At 38.1% G+C, this 25,955-nt stretch overlaps 4 protein-coding genes across 9 annotated transcripts in view; 1 reads left to right on the top strand and 3 right to left on the bottom strand.

The window, feature by feature from the left end:
* Positions 1–2,228: 2,228 nt before the first annotated feature.
* On the bottom strand, positions 2,229–5,827 carry Rrp45 (exosome complex component Rrp45). Of its 5 annotated transcripts, none has more exons than XM_022833566.2 (6): positions 5,734–5,827; positions 4,569–4,738; positions 3,985–4,223; positions 3,375–3,494; positions 2,896–3,136; positions 2,229–2,684 (listed from the first exon to the last, which is right to left on the bottom strand). In XM_022833566.2, exons 2-6 carry the CDS (start codon positions 4,723–4,725, stop codon positions 2,431–2,433), a joined length of 1,011 nt encoding a protein of 336 aa, XP_022689301.1. In that variant the 5' UTR covers positions 4,726–4,738; positions 5,734–5,827; the 3' UTR covers positions 2,229–2,430. The 5 variants fall into 5 exon arrangements, with proteins under 5 accessions (XP_022689301.1, XP_022689302.1, XP_022689299.1 ...); XM_022833567.2 differs by having other exon boundaries at positions 4,569–4,772; positions 5,734–5,816; XM_022833564.2 differs by lacking the exon at positions 5,734–5,827 and adding an exon at positions 5,223–5,500 and having other exon boundaries at positions 4,569–4,772.
* Positions 5,828–5,923: 96 nt separating this feature from the next.
* Mon1 (vacuolar fusion protein MON1 homolog) lies at positions 5,924–9,295 on the top strand. The gene is made up of 2 exons (XM_022833563.2): positions 5,924–6,887; positions 7,426–9,295. The coding sequence occupies exons 1-2, from the start codon at positions 6,720–6,722 to the stop codon at positions 8,728–8,730; spliced, it is 1,473 nt and encodes a 490-aa protein (XP_022689298.1). The 5' UTR covers positions 5,924–6,719; the 3' UTR covers positions 8,731–9,295.
* Positions 9,296–9,917: 622 nt separating this feature from the next.
* Positions 9,918–13,972, bottom strand: LOC111260651 (vesicle-associated membrane protein 1). The gene is made up of 2 exons (XM_022833569.2): positions 13,601–13,972; positions 9,918–11,067 (listed from the first exon to the last, which is right to left on the bottom strand). Exons 1-2 carry the CDS (start codon positions 13,703–13,705, stop codon positions 10,873–10,875), a joined length of 300 nt encoding a protein of 99 aa, XP_022689304.1. The 5' UTR covers positions 13,706–13,972; the 3' UTR covers positions 9,918–10,872.
* Positions 13,973–21,684: 7,712 nt separating this feature from the next.
* The window catches only part of LOC111260652 (protein phosphatase 1G), a 15,794-nt gene continuing 11,523 nt past the window's right edge, over positions 21,685–25,955 (bottom strand). Inside the window, exons 9-11 of one of the 2 annotated variants that reach the window (XR_015311139.1) lie at positions 23,861–24,754; positions 23,491–23,687; positions 21,685–22,675 (exon numbers count right to left, since the gene is read on the bottom strand). The gene's annotated coding sequence lies outside the window, so the exon portion shown is untranslated. The remainder of the gene's footprint in view (positions 22,676–23,490; positions 23,688–23,860; positions 24,755–25,955) is intronic. The other variant, XR_015311140.1, reaches the window with a different exon arrangement.

The raw sequence follows: 25,955 nt of genomic DNA, 5'->3' as shown, positions 1-25,955 counted from the left end.
ATCTGCGTTCTTGAACGATTATAAGCTTTAAAACTCATTAATACTTTACATATCCCGGAATCAAAGGCCACTGTATTATTGGAATGTGGCGGATCCAAAGTGTGCCAGTAACTACAAATGCAAAAATTGTTTTTCGTATTTTTAAACAATTCCACGTTACAAGAAACAAGCCTTTCGTAGCGTGCAAAAGCGAACAGATAGATAGCTCTTGGGTGCTCTAGGAAGCCATTTATTCTTGATGCTATCACGACCTTTTCTAAACAGGTTTGTCCAATCTGGGAAAAACATAATTGGATATAACCGTACATATTTAGTTCACACATCGCCGCCAAGAAATTTTGACTTTCGAAAAAGCTCACGATCATTGTTGTTTGACAATTTCAGTATTTTTGCTAGAGGCCACATAATTTTACAATGATGACAAACACTTTTAAAATAAAATCAAACACGGTTTAATTCACAGCAATGAACTGATACTATATGCTATCAGCTAATCAGAGCTATTAGTTTATTCTGTGCCGATTCGATTCTTCCTCTCTCGGTGCATTTCATGAAACATTTTTTTGTGGAGCATAAACCTTTGTAATTATACTATATCAATACGTTCTATTCGTTATATAATTAGTTGATTTCACGCGTAATGCCATGGTAATAGTTAGATGAGTTAAAAGTGAAGAGACTTATAACGGACTTTAGAAATTCTATATTGAGGCAAATTAACAACATTTTGCTTCCTGGTACGCACACAACACTGGCGAAAAATTTGCAACAGTAAAGATTATCTTTCCGAACCTGCAATGCTATATTTTTATTGTTCAGCAAGAATACTATCGGGCTCGTAAATGTCAATACATTTTAAAGTATAAGTTATTACTATCTCAAGATTAAGAACCTTGAAGGTAGAAAAATGTATTTAAAAAAACATTTCACAGTCGGAGCAGACTACACGTTTCGAATAAAATCGCTTATCTTAGAAAAGTGTTCGATAGAAATCTATATATTAGATAATGCAATTTAGTGGTTATTATGCCTGGTGAACGTGTTCAAATATGAGTGCTCTCCTAGCACTAAATCAACTAGTTATCCGGTTCAGATCGGATGTCTAACAGCCAATAAAGTAAAAGCGATCGGAGCACAAATTCAAGATTCGCCCCTTTAGATTTTGTCGACCCTCAGGAATTTTACTACCTGAAAAACATTTCACACAGAATCCAAACGCTTAAAAATTGTCCAGCTCGCAAGGCCATTCACAGATTCTTGACGAAGCTTAAAGGATTCGAGGTTAAAATAAGATCAAGCGGATTTAGCGCTCTTCCGCCCTATTGGCGTGCGTCTGTAGTTGAGGCCAGGTTATCTCCATTCGTTTTGATACCGTCAACAAAAGTTTGTTTATAGCTAAGGGCGAGGCGGTATGGTGCTACGCAGTGGAATATGGCGTTGTATTCAAAGATCGGCTCTTTTCTGAAGCATACCTGGATTTCTAAATAAATTTCAATTTAGAGCTTTCGGCAGCAAGTCTGGACAAGTATTTATTCTCAACTTTCGCAATGTCTAGTTGACTTATATGATTTGGATCTTAGTACTTGTGGAATCTAAATCTAATGAACCTATAAATCGCGCAGTCAAACGAACATTATGTATGAACAAGCAGGCTGAGCTCTTTTTCGTTGGCAGTCTACTTGCCCCAACTTGTGTTATTGAGTGAAACGATGATTCCAAGGAGCGAAAGCGCCGAACCACCCGGTGCGTTCATCTTAGTGAAATGGTTCTGTTCGGCCGTCAAATTCTGCTTAGGCGTGCAATTTGACGTAACCTATTATTTTTATCTTCGCCGGCGTTTTGCCAAATTTAAGGGGTTTTGCCAAGTTTTTCTACGGTCGTGGAAATCATTCGATGTGTTTCTTGCCTGTAGTTTGTTGGTCACTGATGATCTAGTGCCATTCCGCATTACATCTGAAAAAAAATATGTCTGCTACTTTTCGAGGTCTGCCTCTGAAATGGGTGCTCTTCTTTAAGGTCTTACCTTACTAGCTTCTTCAGTCTATTAAAAGATACAGAAAGTGGCCGTTTCCCCTCTTCAAAAGCAGGTTCTAATTATGTTCTTATTTTCAATGCCAAATTTTAATCTGCGATTGAAATTATGTTGCGTTACTTATTAGTTAGAAAAGAAATGGTTAGTACATTGACTAGCTTTCGAAAACAGACTTATGTAATAAAAACAATCCACACAATTGTCATATATCAAACATAATTTTTTTCTGTTGCATGTTTACACAGCGTCTAATCAAGGGGTCGACTGATAGCAAACCATTATTTTCGTTTTCGTTTCGTATGAAGCCTCTCAACTAATTCTATATAGGTGAACTTTTGCTGTAATTCATGTTCCGTTCTAGGAATAAAATACCACTAAGTGTACACGAATTCTTAAAGCTATTCTCTTTGTTCTTCTTCGTCATGTCCTCGCATGTGTACGCTATCCCTATTGATTTCTGCACATTTGAAGTTTTTGCGATTTTTCTCGTCTGCTGGTGGCGTAAGAGTATTCTTGATGGTTTTACTGATTTCTGCAGCTCGTGCACAGGCAATCTTGATGCAAAGCTTAATTTGCGCAGAAGTTAAAAGACAACCACGCTGCTGCAGAGCACACACCTCATCATGACTGTTTACGCCTACGGTCAAAACACCTGAAATTTTTAAGTTTCCGCACACAAAACAGAGAAGAAAGCGGATTGCTATTACTTCACTAGTTATTAGAATGTTGAGAAAGTAATGCTCGCTTCTGCTTACTGCTTTGATTTTCTAAAACTGTAGCAATCGGATCCTTCATACTGGGTATCTTTTAAACGTTACATACAAACGTTACACTTGTATATTTTTGCAATGACACTAACGTACCGTCACAGCAAGCCTCTTCGTCCAACGATGGATCAACGATAACTGTCGCAATTTGTAGCGGGATGGTCTTGTCTGATTCGTGTGAAGAACCGGGAGAGCCGTCTTTCCCTGCTTTGTCACTTGTGTTCTCCAGCGTCTGTTGCGTTTCGTGCGGCTCGAAAAAAGCGAAGCTAAGACAGTATGGATAGTGATACAGGTGCAGAGAGACTGGTTCACGTACTGCCACAGGATGAATCGTAACCTACAAGCGTCGAAGGAAAAAACAATTGGCTTGGTGTATATATTTATATATATGAGACAAACTTGCACTCGACAATTTCAGTTTTGACATGTTGATAGCTCCTTATCTCGGGGCGAAAAATTATTGCCACTTTTTCTTGTTGAAAATCTCATAGTTAATGCGCAGTATAATTTAGCACGTCATATAATAGAGCATGCCGACATAAACAGGTTGGAATTGTCTTAAAAGTTTTCCTGACCTCTTTCCCAACGATGGTGACATCCGGTCTTCGAAAATGTGCTAGGGCTGCAACCGTAGCTATGCTTGCACACTCAGCAACATTTCCACCAAGGTTTAGAAGAACTACGTCTACTCGAACCTGTTCAGCGAGAAATAACTTATTTTATAACCCATGCTTGTTATCGTCAAAGCTATCTGGTTATTGGCAACGGTCTGAAACGTGTTGTAATGCTCAAAATAATCAGGATCTACATTTTAATATCCAATAGGCCAAGCAATAAGAGCGCTTAATTATGCGTTTATGACACTATTTTCGAAACTAATATTATCTATAAACAAGATAAATAAATAGAAAGACGTATGATACAGGAAGAAAGGGATTACAAACATTCACATCAAACGCCAAACTTACATAATAACATTTCTTTAAATAGCGGCATCAGTATCAAACAGCAAATTTTATCAATGAGATGTTGTGAGTGTGTGTTACAACCGGAATTATCTGTGCATCAAAGAAGTATAAGAGAATATTGTACCGTGTATTTGCTTACTATGCCAGACAATAATGCGGTAATGTTACAATGGCTAAATGCACACAAAACGTATTTTTTTTTACTAGGAATGCGCACCTCCCAAGCTTTTTCAGCAGCCACAAGACACAGGTTTTCAAGATCAACACATTCTGAATCCCTAATAACACGATCTAGCAGTCGTCCTATATCAACACGGTATTCAACAGTTCGATTGTCTTGCAATGGAGCAGCCATTGGAGAAACATCGAAATGTATTGAAAGACGACCTTCATTTGGCCGCGTCGGTTTAGGCTCGCAGAGGTGCGCTGAACATTGTGCTAGAACCTTAGTTTCACCTAATAGAGCCAAATCAATTTGTCAGTTAGTATAAACAGGTTGGATTCAAACAAACTGACACAACTAATGATCAAAGAAATACCGTGCAATGATAACTTTGCCGTTAAATAGCATTCGAACAATTTTTTGAATGGAATAACTCGAATTCTAGACTATTAGGGTCTCCACAAAGATTCCATTTACGCGTAAAAACTACATACAAAGGTAGCAGATTCTTAGCACCCGTAGATAAAAGCTGCTCGCAATATATTCTTACTGTGGCTTTCTTTTGTTAAAAGTTCTCCTCATCGACCGTTCGATATTAGCAGAATGAGAGACAAATATGAGAAGCACAAAATTGTTACCAAGTGAAACAATGCATGACCCGGGGTCATCGAGAAGTTCGATGTTTAGTTCTCTCGATTCACGACGAGACCGCCCGTCTACACGGACCTTTCCCTCAAGGGCAACTCTTCGTATGAATGCCCGTTCGATGTCGGACAGCGGATCAAGTGCCAGCATCCTCGATAATATACTAGGAATCACATTGCAAACAACAGAAGGAAACACTACTACATGTTAATGATATATTACTAAATAAAGTGAATTAAACATATTCTGAGCTTCGTTACGTCCACAACAGAATTAATTGAAAGCATTACGGGTAAACCTAGTTGTATGAGGATCATATACAACCCTTCCCTTCCGTTTGACTTACTAAATAAATATGTAAACAGGAATTTTGAAAGCACGAATGTTTGAGTTTCCAAATTTTAAAAACACTTGTTAAATACGCATTATTTTTGCAAGCTAAACTACTGCTTGAACCAAGCGCTCCAATAAAGAAAGAGTACTGACGATTTTATGATGATACATTGGGAATACATTTAATAACAATGACTTTTAATAATAATAATACTAAAGGCATGGCTACCAATTATATATTTACTTTCGCTAGCGAGAAAACGCTAAAACATATTTATAAGGTTGTTAAGTCTTACTCTCAAAAATATAATTACTTCATTTGCACCTGTTGCGTTGATGTACAAGAGTGTATGTACACTAAATGCAGTAGAACGAATAGGCGAATTTGCTAGTAAACTGTGTGATGTCACTACATCCGATAATTGCGTAGTGACTGCATGTCTCGTTTGCTTGGTACTTTACAACAATTTTGTTTATAAACAACCTTAATACACCTAATCCGAAGTTCAATAGTCTGTTACATGGCAAAAAACTTTAATTGACCGTAAAGCCCTTGGCAACGCTACTTTGCAAGAGGTCATTTCAAGTTGACAATAAAAGTCTGATACTCCTTAAAGTTGATATAAAAAAATTAAGATACACAAAAAGCCTAGAATATGGCGCGATATATATATATATATATATATATATATATATATATATATATATAATCGTATTGTGTACTACATAGACAGTTGTGAAGTATGGCCATGATTTAAGGGGCGGCCTATTTTGGACACTCTTATGTAATGCCACCTCAGTACAGCATACAAAATGTTAACATACACAGTTTGCACCAGTAATAAACTCCAAAAACCACTATTTCTTTTTTGCACGCATAAACGTTTCCCGCAAAATCCTCGTGTAATTCTGACTAATTGTTTACAAATAGAATCACGTGGACTGAATCACGAAACGACCGACTGTCGTACGATACACTCTCCTAACACGCATTCGAAGCTATGCTTTAGAGCAACTCTCTGAACCAAGCGATATGCACCACACAATTTCGAACTGTGGCTTCAATTTCGTTCGCAGTTCGATTCCCATTTTCGAAATAGCCCCGGCGTCTCTTAGATGCGACAATATTCGATTCATATGTGATTTGAATTCAGCACTCACCTATCCTTTGGTTTCGGCTATCATCAACCGAATAATAATACGTGCCGTCGGAAAAGTGTCGCTCTTAACTATGCACAAAGGCATGCGCTACAGGTAAACTGAGCGAGGGTGAGTGCGGGAGCAAAAGTATGAGGAGCTTCAGGTGCCACCGCCCTGTACCGCCTAAATACCGATAGTCCAGCTATTTTTGTAGTGAAGTACTTACGTCAAGACTGATGGGCTCAAACATAATAAATCACCCTAACCTAATTAATAGGACGTGATCGACATTGGGCCTGCTTGCCTTTCTGAAGAAATCCAGACAAACTGACAAACATTTCGGCCTCGTTGCCACACCTAGGCTAATGCCTAGTTGAGTGCCTAGTGCGATTATTTCACAAGGATTATTATGGGAAGGCAATACATAGTACGCCTTCTTTAATATGTGATATTGTTACGATATTATTATAAATGTGTTTCGGTATAAGTAAGAAACTATGTTAGGTTATATAAGTATTACTGTAAAGGCGGTAGTTACAGCGGGCAAAGTTCGGCTCTTGTCTGTTCTGTGAGGCGTAAGTGTTTCAAGTGTAGTTGTGCGAAGTTTAGCGGTGAAGAAAGTTATCTAAGATTCGTCCGCGTGAAACCAGAACGAATAAGACGGAATAAAAATGGACCACGAGGAAAGCGAGGTGGATGGAGGTTTAGAGCCAGGTGGGTTAAAAGAATCGATGATTATTCCTATTAGCGAAGAAGGGCTTCTGGAACATGAGGGGGTTGAAAGCCCCCGACTGGCATCGAAAGAAGGATTGGGAGAAGACGTCGCAAAACTTGTTCAGGTAATTTAATGAGTCCATGGCGATCTGATTAATGAAATAGTAATAATTAAACTTTTTTGAACGTTTGCAGTCATTTAATTTACCAGAACTACCTCAAGTGTATTTTAGGCACTTGTGTATCTGCCATTTCACAGCTTATGTGTTTTCAAAAATACTTGTTGTATCTAGCACTTTTCTTTTGAGTAAGTTTTAGAAGTAATGTCAAGTGACTTTTTTGTCTAGTCATAAGCGCCTTGTATCGTAAAGTATGACAGAGATTTAAGTAGGCGTAACATATTAATGAATGCCACATAGATCTGACGTAGGCTTATAAATTATATGATACTTTACATAGGTTGTTGGAATATAACTCCTATCTTCTTTTAGTCCACAATAGTCCACCTCCTTAATGATAGGGTGATAGAAGTTGTATGAGCAATAACGTTATAAAAATAACATCGATCGTTTCCACCGCCATTTTTGTTAGAAGTGATCGACTTTGCTCTAATGTGACTTGCAATATTAACTAACATGCGAACTTATTAATTGTTTTTTGCAGCAAGACGGCGAAGATTCATCAAAAGAAGCATCTGGTGAAGTTGTCCCTGAGGACAACCAAGCTGAACCAGTCGATCTAGCCTCCTTCCGCAAACATATTTTTGTGCTCTCAGAAGCAGGTAAACCTATTTATTCTCGACACGGCAATGAAGAGTTGCTCGTTACAACAATGGGCGTCATGCAAGCCCTTTCGTCCTGTATTCAGGATCGCAATCAGGATCAGATCCGTTTTATTAAGGCAGGTCGGCATCGCTTTGTTTATCTGTTACGTTTGCCTCTAGTGTTAGTCGGCGTTTCCAGTTGGCCCTACCTTTCATTTCAACAGTTGCAGAATCATCTGCTCTACATGTACAATGAAATTGTATGCGTTCTTACGCATACTGTTCTTATTCGGGTATTTGAAAAACGAAGTAACTTTGATCTTCGTCGAATGCTTGGCGGATCTGAACGTCATTTCGACACACTCTGCGATCGTATGGATGTAGACGCAAGTTTCCTGTTGGGCGCAGTTCGCTGTTTACCGCTGGCAGCTACCGTACGTGATCAGATAACCCAGGCAATTGTGCAGCCGTGCAGTAAGGTGAAGGATCTCGTGTTTGCCATCCTCGTTGCTGACAATCATTTAGTGGCAATGGGTCGTATGAAAAAATATCAGCTTCATCCAGTGGATCTTCATCTCATCTTTAATCTAGTTGAGAGTTCACAAAACCTCAAAGACGCTGAAACTTGGTTGCCAATTTGTTTGCCGAAATTCGATGCGTCGGCGTTCTTGCACGCTCACGTGTCATACCTCGATGAAGCCTGCGTGTCCTGTCTATTGCTCGTAACCATTCGACGAGACCAATTCTTTGAACTGCAGGAGTGTCGTTCCCGAATAGTTGAACGCTTGCAGAAGGGTGGCTTACTTTCGGTGATCGCCGATTCAGTTGCTCACTCCGGGTATTCAGCTCGTGAATGCGGCATCCTCGAGTTACGACACTTTGTATACAAAGCGAAATCATCAGCACAACTAAGTTCTGCCCGTTTTGAAGGTGTCTATCAGACCGAAGAGGGACGTCGACGACTTATTGGTCTTTACCATGTGTTGCTCGCACGTATGTTCAATTCAGCGCGACCACTCAAAATTCTATACGCGGCAGGCGAACGTGAGACCCAACTGGGTTGGCACATGATAGGCTTCGAGCTATATGCGACCTTTGAACCTCTCGTGACAAAGGAGGGTGCCGTAAAAGCTATGAACAAACTTCTGCATTGGATCAAGAAAGAAGAGGATCGACTGTTCATCATGAACTCTGCCACCTTTTAATTATCTACTAGCTAAGAGTACACCGGGGTACCTTTACTGTATTTTTTTTTTGCAGTCGTTTGTGTTGTGCGCAACCCCAAACTAATTGACATGATACGAAAAAAAACGGGAGGAAAAACACGATGTGATATTTTTACACGTTCATCAAGGCTGATTCGACCAGATTATCATCTGTGGGAGCGCATTGATGTGTAATCCGCGGGAACGTTGATGCGGTCTATTGTCGCCTCTTATGTATGATCCACCTTCGAACAACGATCGCGTTAATAAACAATTATGAGCGGGGTACGCACTCGTCAAAAGCGTAGCTTTATCCATAATTCTTAAGTGGTGCCGATTATGGTATGAAGCGCAACGCTTATAGGATATATTACCGGTGAGATTCGTGTACGGATGATCTGTGTAACGTCCATTATTAACGAAATATTAATAATGATTAAAAAAAGTGTACATAGCATGTATATACTGGAATAAACGAACATTTTATGTGAGGAAGAATAAGCTACTCCCGAATCTGTTACGAATAAAAACTATGCGATGGAGAGACATTTCTACGAAGGGAAAAGTCTGATGTGTTTTTGTTTTTTATATGAAAATTATAGATTATTGATTTGAGCGGATATAAAGGCTTGGTGTTTCTCTCTTTGGCTACGCCTGTCCAATAACAGTCAGTACTTATAATAACATTTAGCACAGACAGGTGTCACAGATGAATTATTGATTAGTCTTTTATTTTTCTCAATATATAACCTTCCCGGGGAAAAAATGTAGGGGTAGCAGGAGAACTAGCAAATGTGATAGTAGACATATTGGCAGTTCAGTGATTGATAGATTTTTTTATTAGCATTAATTGCCACATACCGTAGAATTTACGTATTCATGAGTGTTTCCTATGATGCCTCCTAAATTAATGATCGTTACAAACTCGCACTCTACAGAAAATTTGTACAATGAAGTCGAAAACAACCTCGTACGACTTATGGCGCAGGCTCATAGTTTTTAAGACAAGGCAAGTCTTACCAATTACCGCCGTCACTTAATTTCGTCAGCTTTATTGAGGGCCTATGGTAAATGAAAATTTAGAGCAGGAGTTCTTACAACCAACTTGTTTTGACGAGATATTATATAATGCATGTGATTCCATCAAGATTGCTGTCCGCTTTAGAGGTAGCTTAAAAACAACATACTGTTGTATATCACCATTTATTTAATTTGATATTGCTTGGTTAAACTTTGACACCCCTTAACTTATCTAACGTGTTAAATTTTATAGCCGCTTATCGACGATACGGTGAATCTCCGAGCTCTACAATTTGCCAAATGTAGTTTGCCATCTAGCGGCTGACGCATTACCCTACAGTATCCGAAACATCGCAGCTGGAAGGCAAATAGCACCAATATGTCGTGGTCACAACCCCAATATTTATTATGAAGAAAGTGTGTCGCATGCAATATAATAGAATGCGAGAGGGTTGCTACATGCTATGCTGTGCTATCGAACGGAACGATATACGTCGACCAATCTAAAGCCATTTGTCGTTCGTATATACGTCTTAACGGTTTTATTTCTTCATTCTCACATAGTACCGAGTCGCACCCATTTCCAATGCTCGAGTCACTTGTTGCGGAGTAGCTCTTGAAGGATGCTTTAATAAGTTCGGTACAACATAACTGCTTATCGTGCAGCAATTAACGTTTGCATCGATTAGTTTTTTACTTCTGATCTGTGTAGTTGTGTCGGTATCCATGCCTATATAAAAACAAAAAGTTTGGTGCTCATATGTGTCATATGCGATTCGGTATATATGTCTATGTACGTTTATGTAAGTCAACGCTGTATAAAAAAACACCTTAGTTACAGGCACATCGAAAGCAAAAGCACAGTTTCCACTTATATGTATCATTGTTGGTGTATACCCGAGGTTTAAAAATATGTCTCCGTTCTGTCATCTAGGAAGTAAGGAAGTAGACGTCCATCCCAACGGAAATAAAAGCAGCCCATGAAATGTCAGCCTTGTCCAAGACTGTCAGTAAATCAGAGAAGATCGGTCCTTCTTTGTTTCGTGACATCGTTATGTCTTCTGGACCTAGCTGTTTGCTGTTTAATGTCCTAATACATGGTTTAATACATGGTTTGAACTTTCAGTGGAAAATTTTGATAAGTACAATGATAAGAATGATTCCGACAACAGTGCCAATGATGATATTCATTTTGGTGTTTTGCCACCAATAGCAACGTTTAAGTTTTCGCGAACTCTGCTCGAATTGTGAGGCGTCGTTTTGGAGAGCGAACGCGCGGTCGCCCAGGTCTGAGAGTTTCTGGTCCCTTTCAAGCACCTGTAGCACAACAAAAAAAAACATGAAATTAGTAATAGTTATGTAGGAAAGTCGGGCGGAAAAAGCAAGGTTATCTCTGTGTTGTATCGTTGGTCAGGAGTTACATGTGAAGAAGATACAGATCATTAAGGTAGTTACTAGGCAGTATACTACCCCCCTAATGAGCCTTAGGTATGGGTGCAGAGGAGTAAAGGTGAACTAAATAGGATAATCAAATAAAATGAGGTGTGTGGCACGTGAAAGAGACATTGTGTAACATATATTAAGGAGTGCGCTCAAAATGAGAGAACTTTAGCTGTTTATATAACGAGCATTCGCCGACGCGTTACTTATGGTAAAAGGCAAAAGCTAGTTCTTTCCAGAAAAAACAACAAATTCGTCGCTGCGCATTATACTAGATCGATTCGAAATCAGCAAAGATGAACTAATTTTTCTTCGCTGGACAAATTTCATCAGAATTAAAAATCTCCCGTTTTTGCCGAAATTGACGGCCTTAGTTTCCATCCGACTTCAGAAAAATTCTAGGAAGACTTGCACAAGGCAAACCGTGACATCCGGAATAAAATTATTTACATAATTTATATAATTAATAATAATGATACAGACATAACGTTGAGAGAAAAATGGGAGATTAGTCTTCATGTATTTACACATCAAAAGAGGGAACTCAATGTCCAAAACAAAATGGTACTTAATATACAATGATATCACAGTCAGCCGTTTGGATATTTTTCTTTGTATCCAATATAAAACACAAAGCTATATATTTACAAGTGAGAAAATACGTTGTTACATATCTTAGTTTATCCACTGTTTCTGTACTTACAACAGTTTGTTAAACTTCATAAATTCGTTAAATATATTAACTCGAAAACTTGGTCATTAAATGATATTTTAATACAAGCTATTTGTAGATTTTTCCCAACTTACATGGACATTCACGATTTAGAAAAAAATTATAGTAAAATAAATAAATGACAATATACCAATAAAGTGTGCAAACCGACGTAGAAACCGACGCCATTTAGCTTGGCTTTGCTTTTATAAAGACTTTCTTTTGAAGCGAAATCGCGAACTCGAATCGAATTAATGTTTCCTGCACCGTATATACTTGGTTGTAATGAAGCTCTGAAAGTAGGTGAAGAATGGGTAAAAACATTTGTGGAAGGCTTATAATTTCCTTTAGAGGCAAACAAGGTTACGTATACAAGCATAAATATTATATAAATAGTAAGCAATTGATTGATGTATTCTACAAAAATTAGGTATGCTTTACTCGTATCCACACAATTGTTCTAAAGTGATTTTATTTTAGTTTAAAAAAATCACGTTACCCGTAGGTTAAATAAACATCAAAAATAAATGCTTTGAGGAATGGTTTACCTTAACGTGTCGCCTTATATTTAATGATATATCAACAAAGCTTTTGTCTTGTTAGGCTTGCAAGCTCGATTAAATTTCATTGCTGTTGAATTCTTCTTTAGATAAAGCATCGGTATTGTATTCTTTAGTAAATTTATTTAATATCATGTTTTTTTTTTATTTTTAACAGAATGCTTACTTAATTTTAATTTAACATATTATTTGGTGAATTAGACTGATGTTCAGTTCCCTTGCACTGTATGACCAAGATTGTTATTTAGTTTAAAACTTTATACCACGTTCGTAGGTACCCTTACATGTACCCATGGAAACTCTCACTTAGCTTAGAGATAATCCAGTCGAACTTTGACTACACGAAATTTCAAGTGTTCTCTAGTACGCTTTAGTTGTTTGGAAACTCTCATAAATGTACAGGTGCAGCTCTATCAATTGTAGCGGTCTTTCAATGGACTAATACACACATACGTGTTCTTCCTAATTTATTGTTACATACAGGCTTTGGTGAAGCAGCTAGAGATGCTCCAGTATGTTGTTTATAATTGACTGTAATGGGTAATTGTGTGCTTCTATGAATACCCATTCACATGTAGCTAAGGGTTATACGGAGTCAATCAGTAACTGCTAATAAGTACATAGCTCGCAGAGAGCACCGAGACATGCGTATATATGCATCGTCGAACATAACTTCCAGAGGTTCCAGGCGTAGAAATCTAAAGGGCATTCTATATTGGATCATCAATAAGGTGCTTTAGACATAATGACAGGCTTAGTCATTACTAAGCACACGAATCCATTTTAAGGAATCGCAACATAAAAAACCAAGCTGCAACTGTTTAGCTAGGTGCATGGCAGTGTTAGACATACCTATGCAATGAACATATCAAAAGTGTACAAAACTTTTTTCAAACAAAAGTTCAACTTTTTTCAACAAAAGTTTTTTCGCTTGGCAAACTATGTTCGATGTAGGCGCTAATATTATTGAAGGCTCTCGATAATCGCTTGCTGTATAAATATTGTGAAGAATACCGATAGAATACACAGTTTGAGAGATGAAAGCAGTAAAACTAATCTTCACTGCTTAAAGATAAGTATTCTATTGAGTTCAGTTGATTTCCGATATCTAAGACTCGACTAAATAATGTTTACTCGCCTTTTCAACGTTTGTTCGCATGATTCCGACGACCTCGTTAACTTGAGCCTGGGTTTGTCTGAGTTTGTTAGCATTTGGATCCACCTCGCCGCCCTTAGATGCCATTTTGGAGTTTGTAGCAAGTTCAAAACGCGGCACAAGATACTTGTGCTATACTTCACGATTGTTACAACAAATTAAATCGGCTTTAAACACACGAGAACCACTTCTTTGCAAAACTTCTGGATGAACTGCCTTGCTTTACTCTCCCCCAAATGACTAAGTAATGTTCCTCCTTAAGCCTGTTTTGTGCAAGGCTGACTAACTGCGTGTCTTTTACGTTGGCCGGCAGCGTATGTTGCCGCTGTTGCTTCTTGGCTGTGGGGAAGAGACGGCTCACAAACGGAGCTATCAGATGATCCCTCGAATGAATGAATTGCAGGAAAGCGCGCTTTTAGCCAAGCGGACAGTGGCAATGTGTAACGACAAACATGAGTAAAATGCAAATGAAGTTCATTCAAGAAGAAGCCGGGTCCGGAAAAGTTAGTTCCAATTTAGTTAGCAAGGAACTGTTATTAATGAAGCAGCAAGAAAACCTAAGATACAAACATGCTTGGCGCGCATAACAAACTTTTTGGGGTAGAAAATAGGATAGTACTTTTCTCTTCTATAGTAGTTGTATAGAGTATATAGTATAAAGTAAATTGACTAGCTTTCTTTAAATTGAACGTTTGCGTACCTTATATTAACATATATAAACACAATGGTTTAAATACGCTGGCGTGTTAGACAAAAATGTGCTCTCGCCTATTCGGTGCCATGAATTTAGATGATGCCCCATACTCTTTTGCAGTAAGAAAACAAAATGGAAGTTGGAAAGGTTTAAAGATCACAGCAAGATAACGAGAAGAATTACGGCCGCTATGTATCGAGAATAGGATTCGTTTGAATGGTTTTCACCAAGGGTTTTTGTTTTTCAGAACATCGTTTAACTTGTGATGCACGCGTCTCCAGGGCGTGCGTACGTTGGTCAAAGTGTTATAGTTTACAGTCGCATTCGATTAGCTATAGAGCTAAACATGACAGACGAAGGACATCAAAATTGTATTAATCGTACTGAGTCAACAATATAGCACTAGTCTGATGAAGTAGCTTTGTATCCGTGACAGCGTAGGGGGTAACTCGTTTGCCTGCTGAGCCTAGAAACTTGAAATGGTTAAGACTGGAATCCGGGCGAAGACACACCTTGTTTCGTGTTGGGGCCATTCGTAAGTAGTGCCTCAACATACCAAGTAGTTCTCAAGTAATGCCTAAAGTACTAGATGTAGAACACAAAAAAAAAACACTATTTTGACAATGTTCCATAAAAACAAAGAAGTTTTTATTTCTTTTGAAAAATTCATTTTCACTCAGCTTATGATGTTAGTTCACTTTAGTCGTTACTAAAGGGCTTATACTATCACCACACGTATAATCTGGCGGACGTTCTATGCAAGACTTATTCGCTTGGCTTCAATATATCGAGCGTTAGCAAGCCATATTAAAAAACGTTTGTTTAAATATAATGACAAAAATAGAGTCTAGCTTAATTGAGAATGGATTCGTAAACCGTTTATATAGTAACGAATCGGCAAAGAATTAAACGCGCCTTTCAAGTGAGTTTACCGTATCTTACTAGCTCGTCCATACGCAAACTCATATTTGCACAAACGGAATAGCAAAAATGTGAATATAAAAATTAATAATGTTTATCCAATTGTTTCTGTAATTTCAAAACTATGAAATAAATATGATTGAATGTTTCCTATTCCCAAGGTTCTTTTGCTTTTGTATGAAAATTTCAAGAGAAACGTGTTCGAAATGATGTGCTTACCTTTTTTATATTTTGTCGCACAATTTGCAGATTTATGCCCCGTTTACTTACGTTTGCTTGAACGGATTGACGCTCGTATAGGGCCTGCTGTGGTGTGAACCACTCGGCGTACTTGAGGATACCGCTAAAAGATTTAACTAGGTCGACAAACTTCATGAACTTCATGTGATACATTTCGCTAGTGATTCTGCAGAACAGGTTTACTTTGCACAAGCATAAAAATTGCTCTCTCTATCAAGCTCTCATCGACATTAACTTCAACCTGTGCCTACATATGATAGAACAGTGCTGCGAAAAATTGGTGTATCAAGAGTTGCCCGAGCCTTTCAGTCGGGTTCGGTTTTATTGGGTTATACGTGGCAACAAGGAACAGAAGTGTCTTTCGGGATCGGCAAAAAAACAGACTAAAAACGCGGAAAGCACTCAATAAATGAATTGTTTAGCCAGCACAATCTTTGGTAATTTCAGACTTGGCAGGCGCTCGCCTTCTTCATCCAAGATCACTTTTCGAAATGCCAGCTAATTGATTCTTACATTTACATTTAACATCAGTATAATGATGAGAAGGAAAAAGGATGTAGTGTCTTTATCTCTTCTTTATTTATGTCTATTTTTTTACGCAACAAAGAATATTTTCGATATAAATGAGCACATAGTATCTTGTAAATATTGACTAACTCATGTTGATCATGAACCGTTTCTATAACAGACCCTCAGCTATACCTTTTAGGATAGAGCTTGGGAGCCCTGTCGTTATTTCAAGGATTTTCGCTGGTCATGAAGATACTTTTCGTGCTCCTTTGCAAAAAACCTATTTGATTAGGAATGTAATAAGTCTAAGAGTTCGAAAGACGAGCAGATTTAACATTTGAAGATATGCTTGCAAATGGATAGCAGTGATCTTGAAAAGCATTATTATACGAAATCCTTAAATTTATACAGCTGAGTCGCCACTATATTCTTCCCTTAACTAGCAGAGAAAACGTGTGCCTACCTTATTAGCTGATTTTTTTGATCAACTCTTGTCCATATTTGTTTTAGTTGAGTGCTTGTATAGTGGCAGCATTCCAAAATGTTTGCGTATGCTATGTATATTTGTACAGGTAGGCTAGCTGAGCTCGAGTTATTTGACAGAGGTCTGAGCGTTCTTATTGATTAGGTATTCTCCTTGTAGATACGGCAGCGGTTGCAGTAGGCAGAAAATAACTGAGCTAGGTGGGCTTGAATTTTAGGGCAAAGGTGTCGCCACGCCACCGACTAAACGATTCCCGTCAATGTCTTGCCACCAACATGTTCGCTTGACTACTTCTCGAAGCATTTAGAGAACCAAGGGGCGTAAAGGAAGATCACGGGATTATGTTAGACATGTTATCAAGGGCTAATCATATACACATATAAACAGAGAAAAAACAACTTTACAGATAGCAGTCTGACTACTTTCACCTCTGTCAAATATGAAAACATGAACAGCTAGTGTGCATGTTAAGTGAGATACTGTCGTACTAAGTTGACGAAATTATACGCAAAATACATTAACGTCAATTTCCACCAGTTTGAACATCAATTTCATATACGAGCATACATATAATGTGTAAGTTATTTTCTGTGATTAAGGGGCTAGTTGTTTGATAACTTAAATTTCATAAACATACTTGAAAAAGCCTACTTCTCTATGGCAGCTCTCCAGATTCACTGCTGCACCTCAGCGACTTTTGGGCCTGCTTGATTTCATAGGTATTTGGGTTGAGATCGTTATCATCCCACCATTCGTAACTATCGCCGAAGTTTTAGTTAATTTGTTTCATTCACTGTGTAGTGGACTTCAAAAATGATTCATCTCCAAAGCCTTGATCAACACCGACTGTTCAGCAACTCTTGATCTATGGTGTTTATCTTCCAGTTCGATCAGGTGTTAGTAAAGAGAGAAAAGAAGGCGTATGATTGTCGTTTAGGGATGACAGTAGACTAGTATCAAAACGAGACAAATTTTCCATAGCAAAATGCTTAGGCATTATTGGTCATTAGTGATTTCGAAATACATGGATTCGTCTCTCTCTCTCTCCCTCTCTCTTGCTTTCTCTCTCTCTCTCTTTTGTCATATTACAGCATTTCTATGTCATGCAAGTGAAGATATTTTAAAAACGATATATTTGAATTCAATAAGAGTATTATGTTCCTTAATAAATAAGTAAATCTATCGGTTCTACTTTTTTTTTTCACTCTACAAAAATATTATTAAGCAAAACTGTACAGAATTTAAACCTATGTTCCCGCCCTCTTGCTAGTGGCGCTAGGCCATAAAAATTGTGAATGGATGAATTATGATAATATTTGGAAATAATGCACCGCCTTTCCAAGCATGGTAATATATGGCATATACAGCAAATTATTTTCAACGCATTTGGTAGCCCGTAACGGGTAACGTAATTGGTAACGAATAACAAACAATTCCTTCAAAAATTGTGCATACATCAATTATAATAATTTTCAAGGACATATTTGAATCAGTCATGTAGTTACTCCTGTTATAAAGGTTTTTCAAAGAGATTTTTGTGAAAAAAAAATAGCATTAGTTCGTTACAGGAGACATATAGCTTATTTCCTCGAAGTTACTCAATTAACACTGGAACGGATGTTGCTATTTTTCATTGTTACTATTTTGAATCTATTGCTACACTGGCCTTTACTACTATCCTTTGTGACAATTGTCCGGTGAAAGTTGACATGGTAAGATTTTGTATAGTAGTCTGTGTGACTGAATAGATTTTATCTTAAGTAGGCCAGGATTGCCTGATTTCCTAGAAGCGTCCTATTTAGCTATCACTTTATTACATTGAATCTTAAATAAATATTGCTTTGGCATATATCAAGATAGTACGTCGTTTCGTGTGTTGACAAAATATTTCGATAATAGTGGAATCTTGAAGACTCTGGAGCGGTATGACATTAAGATCCCGAAATCACGCTAGTGAAGTACTCACATCAACTCCATTAGAGCAATAAGAATGGATTACAAAAAACAGTACTTTTAAAATCAATACGTGCCCATAAAAAAGTACTTTTAAAATTAATATGTGACCATAAAGAACAGTACTTTTAAAACTAATATGTATCCACTAGAAAGTCAGGCACTGAGTTTTTTGAGCATCGATCGTTAGAGCTGCTGCGTGTTCTGTACTCTAAATACCTGAGCATTAGTCCAATAAATAATATCAAGAATAAAGATATTAGAGTAACCATTAGGCATAAAGTAGATTTTTTGCTCTCACATTAATCTTTGACTAGCAGTGCCTCGTAATTTTCAACTCCAGTTTTTTAAACCACTACGCAGGCCGTAAGGTAGATAACTTGGGCTTCACAGCCATCCAACTTCCGTGTGTCTCTCCGAAACTGGTGGTATATATTGGTATTCCTTTTTCTCTTGTAAAAGACATCGGGCCCCTTGTAACTGGTCATTTAACGATCCCATGTCTTAGGTTGGTACTGCAGTTTTAACTCTGCAGTTAGTTACGATATTTTCTTATGAAAGAGAGTTCCGAAGAGACCTTTCGCGCAAATGTCCAGATTCGAACACGCGTAACAAATTTGCTAATGATGCCAACTGCAGCCTGGGCCATCACGGGGACATTAACAGAAGTGTAGCACACGTAGGATATGTTCAAGTCAGCAGAAGACAGTACACGCCATTGCGAAAATTTGTGGAATGATGCTGCTATTAAACCTCCTACGCTTTTTGTATTAGCCATCCATATAGAACGTACGTATCGCTAGGATTATATCAAAAGGAATAACATGTTTAAAGCAAATGTTTACCAGGGTTATGTAATGAAGAGACGATAACGCAATCATTGAAGCAGTGACCTGGGGGGTGTGGAATTAATGCATCCATTGAGTGCTGCGCTCCGCTTTATGCTCGCCCTGCGTCATGAACCAACCCTGTTGTGCTAATAATAGTGACTACTGTTTACGAGTAACAGTCATTTAATTCCGATGGCGAGATTTGAGCCAGCCGCCTCTGGCCACTTTACTATAAGCTTGGGTTAATGGCGATGAGAACTAGAACCGCTCTATGAAGTGAGAAATCGGAGAGTTAAACATCTATAAGATAAAATATGCTTAAAGCACAAATTTATAAAGTAGGTTTTTTTAGACCACAAACTTAGTATAAATATAATTGTAATTATAGCGTTCAGGAGATCGTAGGATAGATGTATAGTATACTCCAGTAAAAAGGTCCATTCATGTGCTAGATCTTTCGACTGTCTTTTGTACAGTTCCTCATCGACTGTAGTATTTTATGCTAAAGGGGGTAAATGGAAGGGGTACAAAGAATTTATTCAAAACTCGTTAGTGAAAGGGCCTTTACTGCAAATACTTAAAGAACGTGGGAAGGAGTAAGGCACTATTGGACAGAGACTATGTGGTTTGCTCTATTTTTCCTAGTTAAAGAACGCTGATTTTGAAAATTAACACTATTGAACTTCGAGAATTTCTTAAATGTACACGGGTCAGAAAATTTATGCAATCGCGTTGGTAAATTTTTTTATTGCGTCCAATTGAGAAAGATAGGGCCATTTGGGACAACTAAGCTACAGTCGGCAAAAACTGTGTAAAGAAAGTGCTTTCTCTTACTGAGGGCAATTTTAGGCCATATTTCAGTACTAAAAATGTTTTTTCAACAAATTATTAATGGACCTGACTAATCTGAAAACTGTATCAGCAAGTTTTAAGCTAAATAGGCCTCGAAAGCACTTATCAGCAATATTTATGCAAAAACGTACTTGCGATTCAAAAAGCAACCAGAAATTTAGCGGTTATAATGGAGAAACGGGAGTATTCGGTTCGCTATCAGCAACTGGATATATACGTAGTGCAGATATCTCTGAAAACAATGTCCTGAGTTCGTTGGAGACTCTGGAGTACACTGTAGTAAAGTCAAGCTTTTCCACCTACCTTAAAGGATATTTGATTCACGTAACACCAATTATATATAATAGTTTGCGTTTTAAGTGAGGGTTAGTGCACTTCTCCAACACTTAGCGCACGGCAAGGCAAGACTTGGTTTTGCATAAATATATTAAAGAAGAGCAAACTGATACAACAGTGGTATTCCAGCAAACCGCCACTTACGTTTCAGTATGCACGGGCAGCACGTTTGTAATAATTAGTCTGGCGTTAAGTTTGTCTACATGATTAAAATAAGCGATATCAAAAAAACGTGCAATTAGACGCTTAGAGTCTGGATGTCCAACTTATTTTAAAAATTAAATGGAATACCACCTCGTTATTACTGATCAGCAAAGCCGAGCACCTGTTCTTTCATTAAATCTCGTACGAGATTTCTTATTCAGCAGCCTTGGACGTATCCTGTAACGAGACCTTATTCTGGTACCATTATAGAAAGAACCTTTTTACAATTCTCTAAATCGGTAGAAAGGTTTTTGGTCATGACTTTTCTTGAGTGTTCTCCAAAGATATCTCCTAAGATCTCCTTTCTGCTGTAAGCAGGGTAGTAAATTGGCGAGGTACACGGTACTTTCAGGATACGTACTATAGATACAGATGGTAAGGGCTTACGTTTATATTACAAACGAAAACAAGGTTCGAGATTATTTTGCATGTCGGAAGCTGTTTCAGGTTTGGCAATCATAACTAAGGATGCTGGAACTCAAACAAAAATATGCTTTTTTTACCCTGGTGGATAAACCCTACCACCAGGATAACTTTCCTGCTCGTCGTGCAGCTTCCAAGAAATCCGAGCAGGACATCCAGAATGGAAAGCGAAACGTCCACAGCAAAGATAACGGTACCTTAGAAATAAAGGTACCTGAAAGGTCATTAATATGAATACTTTGTTGACGATTTCGGAGTTTTTAGGTAGAGGTTAGCATAATAAGAGCATTCATTGCTAATGGAGTCCGACGGTTACTTTTTTCTAATACTTTTCACGCTTTCTTACTCGTTTTTGACGGTCTGGTTTTTTTTGTAGCATTGAACCTTTGGTCTAGTTCAGAATGAAAATTCCCTCAATTTTATGTGTATGTGACTCTGTTGAATGAAACACCAACGCATCGACACACAGCAAGGCTGCTTTAGTCACAACTCTATTTGAAAAGTGATTTTAGATAAGGCTTTTTCGAAGTGATTTGTCAGCGGGTTAGACTCTGAGTTGAAGCCGACATCGCCCCGAGTGGTGGTTCCATTGAATACGCACGTCCTGTTGACGCGTGGAAAAATTTCGTCTAAGATCCGTTTCTATTGAAATATTACTTATAAACAAATAGCATCAATTTGGTTCTACAATTATCTCGAGCACTCTGTATATAACGTGTGTAAAATAGTTATATCACAGAATTTTCGTTAGAAAGCTACGAGACCAAAAAATGAACAGTATAAAAATCCAAACTTCAGCAAAAGTTTAGTGAGTGAAAGTTTTTTTTAGAAGTCGATATTTTTTTTTGTCAAAAATCTTTATCACTATCTTTCAAAAGTTTGCGTTAAATGAATAATGTTTCATACATTAAACTAATTTCCTACATCATCTGTCCATTAGGTAGCTTTCTTTCGTTAGCATTTGAAGACTGAACATTTTGTGACGATTGCGGCTTTCTCAAGTTGTCATAGACATCGACCGAATACAGATGGACTTGCGTTGCCAAGCTGTTCGTAATTTATTTGTTTTTTTTTTTGCGATTTGTTTATTTATCATTAGCTAAAGTTTGCCTAGATTAGTACGTATAGCGTCAATATTTTTACCGTACTATAGGGTATTACATTACAGGGTGTATTGCCTGTACACCTTCAAAATATACTTCTTAGTGGATGCAGGCTCAAAAAATCGTCTATCGTTAGTTACAGCGCAATAACCCCGAAATATTTACACCTTTCTCTCTTTTTTCTTTTACAATACAAGGCTTAGTAGACTCGTTTCAGTTTATTTGGAATTTGTGTATTGCACTTTCCGTTTAAAGCTGCCGATTCTGTTCATGCCAACACAGAGATATAATTAGCATCGTTTTCCTTGTCTATTCGTAACTTTGATACATGGTTTTAGTACCAGAGATGGTGTCACCAGCGCACGGCCGCAATAATACAGCATGGACCCTTGCTACAGCCAGTGTGGGGATCCTGGACCTCTATTGTACCAATGGGGCATCTAAAGGGACTACAGAAGCCCTTGAATTCGGTGACGCAGCGTGTCTCGAATGACAGGATTGTATCACCTGGCGAAAAAAGAACCTCAAATTTAGAACCAACAATAAAAAAACAACAGTCCAGCCTTGAATATGTTCTGAGAAATCCACGTTTTGTAGTACAAAGTAAAATCTGGATATGCTGTATTTTACGAACACGCACTTTTAGGGGTTGGCTCGCTTTACGGCAGAATAAACAATGCCTTGCACAACATGTCAATATTAATTCTATTCAGTTTGACCCCCTGCTTTCAAGAAGAGTTTGTAAGCTGAAATTAGCAGCTTACACCTCGGTAACTTGTCTTGCACCATAGGCACCATAGTACATAATCAGCCTGAAGTTTAGGGAACATATGGAATATCAATAGAGGTCCGCTCTTTCCAAGTTCGTTCGTTCGATGAATTAACTTTGAACTCAAAACTTAAAAACAAAATAAAAATAGGCTGTTTGAAAGTCATTCGAAGAAGTAACGCATCGTGCTAGTCCGTAGTGAAAGTCACATTTATCCTATGGTGCCGAATATCCTCCTAAACGCCCAGTGTCTGTTATAAAATACAGCACTGATACAGAGTGTATGAATAAACATTATGCTGCTGTCAATTGTCTGATTGCAAAACTGGGTTTAAGAAGTAACTATAAGGAATACTTTATCGCAGCGCGTTATCAAAAATCAACCAATTTCTCTTTGGCCTGCGCTTCGAATTCGAATTGTAAATACTTCTTAGCTAGAGGCCTAAAATAAATAATAGAAATTAAAAGAAAACACAAACTGAACTAGCGATCTTAAGCAAAAAAAATCGTAAGAATGGAACAGTACGTTTTTTCGGTCTCGCCTGTAACACACCTTGCACGACTGCGACAGAAGCGCACAGCACAACAATGCATATTAGAGCTGGCCTCATTATCTTGAGATTTGTTGTCATGATTTTGCTTATAGTTTTAGGCCAGCTATTCCAAATGACTTCTTGCTACTTCGCAGGATTGTCAAACAAACTTCTTGAGTAGTCCTTACCGAAAGAAACGGCTTCGAAAGACAAATAACTGCATTCGAACGCACAAACGCAAAATATCATTATTAAATTTGCTAAATAACGAACTCTATGGTCGATGGTTCAATGAAATGTCACCATCATGAGTAATTCAAGTTACACACATGAACACGAAGTTTTGAAGATGAAATTGGATAGTGGTAAAATGTGATAACGTTCACGTGCCTTCTTGAAGCTACGACTTCTATGGCCTTGTCTTCGTAATTTTGGGCAAGAGCTAGGTAAAAAAAAAAAGCTGTCCTACGGGGTACTCAGTAAGGGCACGGGAATAAATCAATTAGGTGATAAAATCGTCTGCCGGAGCTGATGCAAGGAATATACCAAAACGAGGAACAAACAGATAGAAAATGAGAGTCACTTCCTCCTGATGAGGGCGCTGCGTCTTCAAGTTACATCTATATATATATATATCGTATCTCCTGGATTCAACTGTCACCCACCTGCTCATATTGTGCAGAACCAGTTAGACTGGTACTACCCGAATTTCACGAAAAAAAAGTAAAATTTTTATTTTACACAATTTCGCGATAAATGCTACGCGTATGATCAACGATAATAAACTACTCAATTTATTTCACCTGGGTCAATCTTATTATATGTAAAATTCCAGTTCGCAATTGTTCTCCGTTAAGATCTGCAGTACGAGCTGCTCGCATAATATCTCAATATAACATGACATACTCCAAGGTAGACTGCCTATTCAATTGTACATAGGAATAAAGCTCACTAGACCCGCAACATTATACGCGTACTTACCAAAGTGCCAGAACTCTGATCACTACCCATTAAGTATGAATGGGACAAAATTGGTAAGCTACCCCATTTACTACCGCAAGCGATTAGCGAGCTCTAATGACTGATAAATTAGCTTTCCTGTCGCTTTACTCATCAATCTGCCAGTCTGTACTAGTCGATGCAGAATTGCATAGTTCTAACTTTGGACTTATTCAACCTAGTGCTAACTACAGTCAACAGAAAACGAAGCTTAAACGACCTGCCTTTTGTGCGGTTCCAGTGAAAATGTATCAGTCAGTGCTCCTTTTCAATATAACGGAACTCCTGAAATTCAGGGGTTGAAAATCGATGCAACGATCAGTGAACAAATAATTCATAGAAATGTTCAGTTTCAGCTATGATAAAACGTTTGCAATAGCCTTTTTGTTGATTTTTTTTCGATGGTTTTTATCGATTGAGCGCCGATTGAGGAAGAGAGCCTACGATGTTGTCGGTCACTTTTTATTTTACTGGCCCACTGTCGTAGGTTCTGGTTTTCGCTGTTGTACTAGACTAATTACGATGAGCGGCTTGTGCACTCTGGTAGTGCCATTGGTTCAAGTGTTTCATTCTGCTTAACTTATTTTCCGACCTCCGTTTATTAACACTGCAGACAGCTCTTGCCTGAATAGCGTTGAAGAGTATAGTGAGCTAATGCCATAACAGTGCTCCGCACGAGCAGGCAAACACGGCAATAGCGGTGAAATTTTAGTTAGCTAAAGAATTCCTTTTAATTGAAGTAAAGGCAGGGATGCCGCGAGTTTATGAGAATAATGTCCCTTATGTGTGGTCGGACAAAGCCGAAACGCTACTGCTAGAATCTATGACAGCGTACCGCAGTTGACGGTCATCTCTCCAGAACCGATTTTCCACAGTGTATGATACTACTGCTTAAATATCAGTATCAATTTGGTTTCTCGGCCTACCTATATTCTGAGATATCGATCACTAGCGTACGAATGAGCGCTTGAAAAAGTTGTGTAGTAAACGTTGCTTTTAGCAGAAGACCCTGAAAACAATTTCCCTCGGGTAAGAACCTGTAGAGTATGAAAAAGAATTACAAGGGCTTTGGGCTTGTAGTTCTGGTTTGTTTCAGACTGGGGTTCTTCTCTTCAGATAGCATGATCTTCTCAATCGATGCAAAGATACATGTACTCCTTTACGTTCTTAGGCTGTGTTTTTTATGCCACGTTTGCTCAAACATAAGAATTTAGAGGTAAAATCGGGCATAAGTGACTCGCTGGCCCAATATTAAAAACGTTTACCAAACACTAGCACCATATGGGACGGTCCTCACATATAGGATCAACGCATTTAGTACTGGAATATATTTTCTTCAGAATAATTCTTTTTCTCCTTTATATTATGCAATCATTTTTTTTGCAAAAAAAACTCCATTTGAAAAAACTCTGCCAAATAAAGAGTTTTTTCAAATGGATAGGACGAAATCACACATTAATCGCTGGGTGCTACAGTTGAGTAGAGG

The sequence above is a fragment of the Varroa jacobsoni genome, unplaced genomic scaffold, assembly GCF_002532875.2.
Source record: "Varroa jacobsoni isolate VJ856 unplaced genomic scaffold, vjacob_1.0 scaffold_462, whole genome shotgun sequence".
Lineage (NCBI taxonomy): Eukaryota > Metazoa > Arthropoda > Arachnida > Mesostigmata > Varroidae > Varroa > Varroa jacobsoni.
The sequence above is the reverse complement of the archived record's forward strand: the minus strand, read 5'-3'. Positions and strand labels throughout refer to the sequence as shown.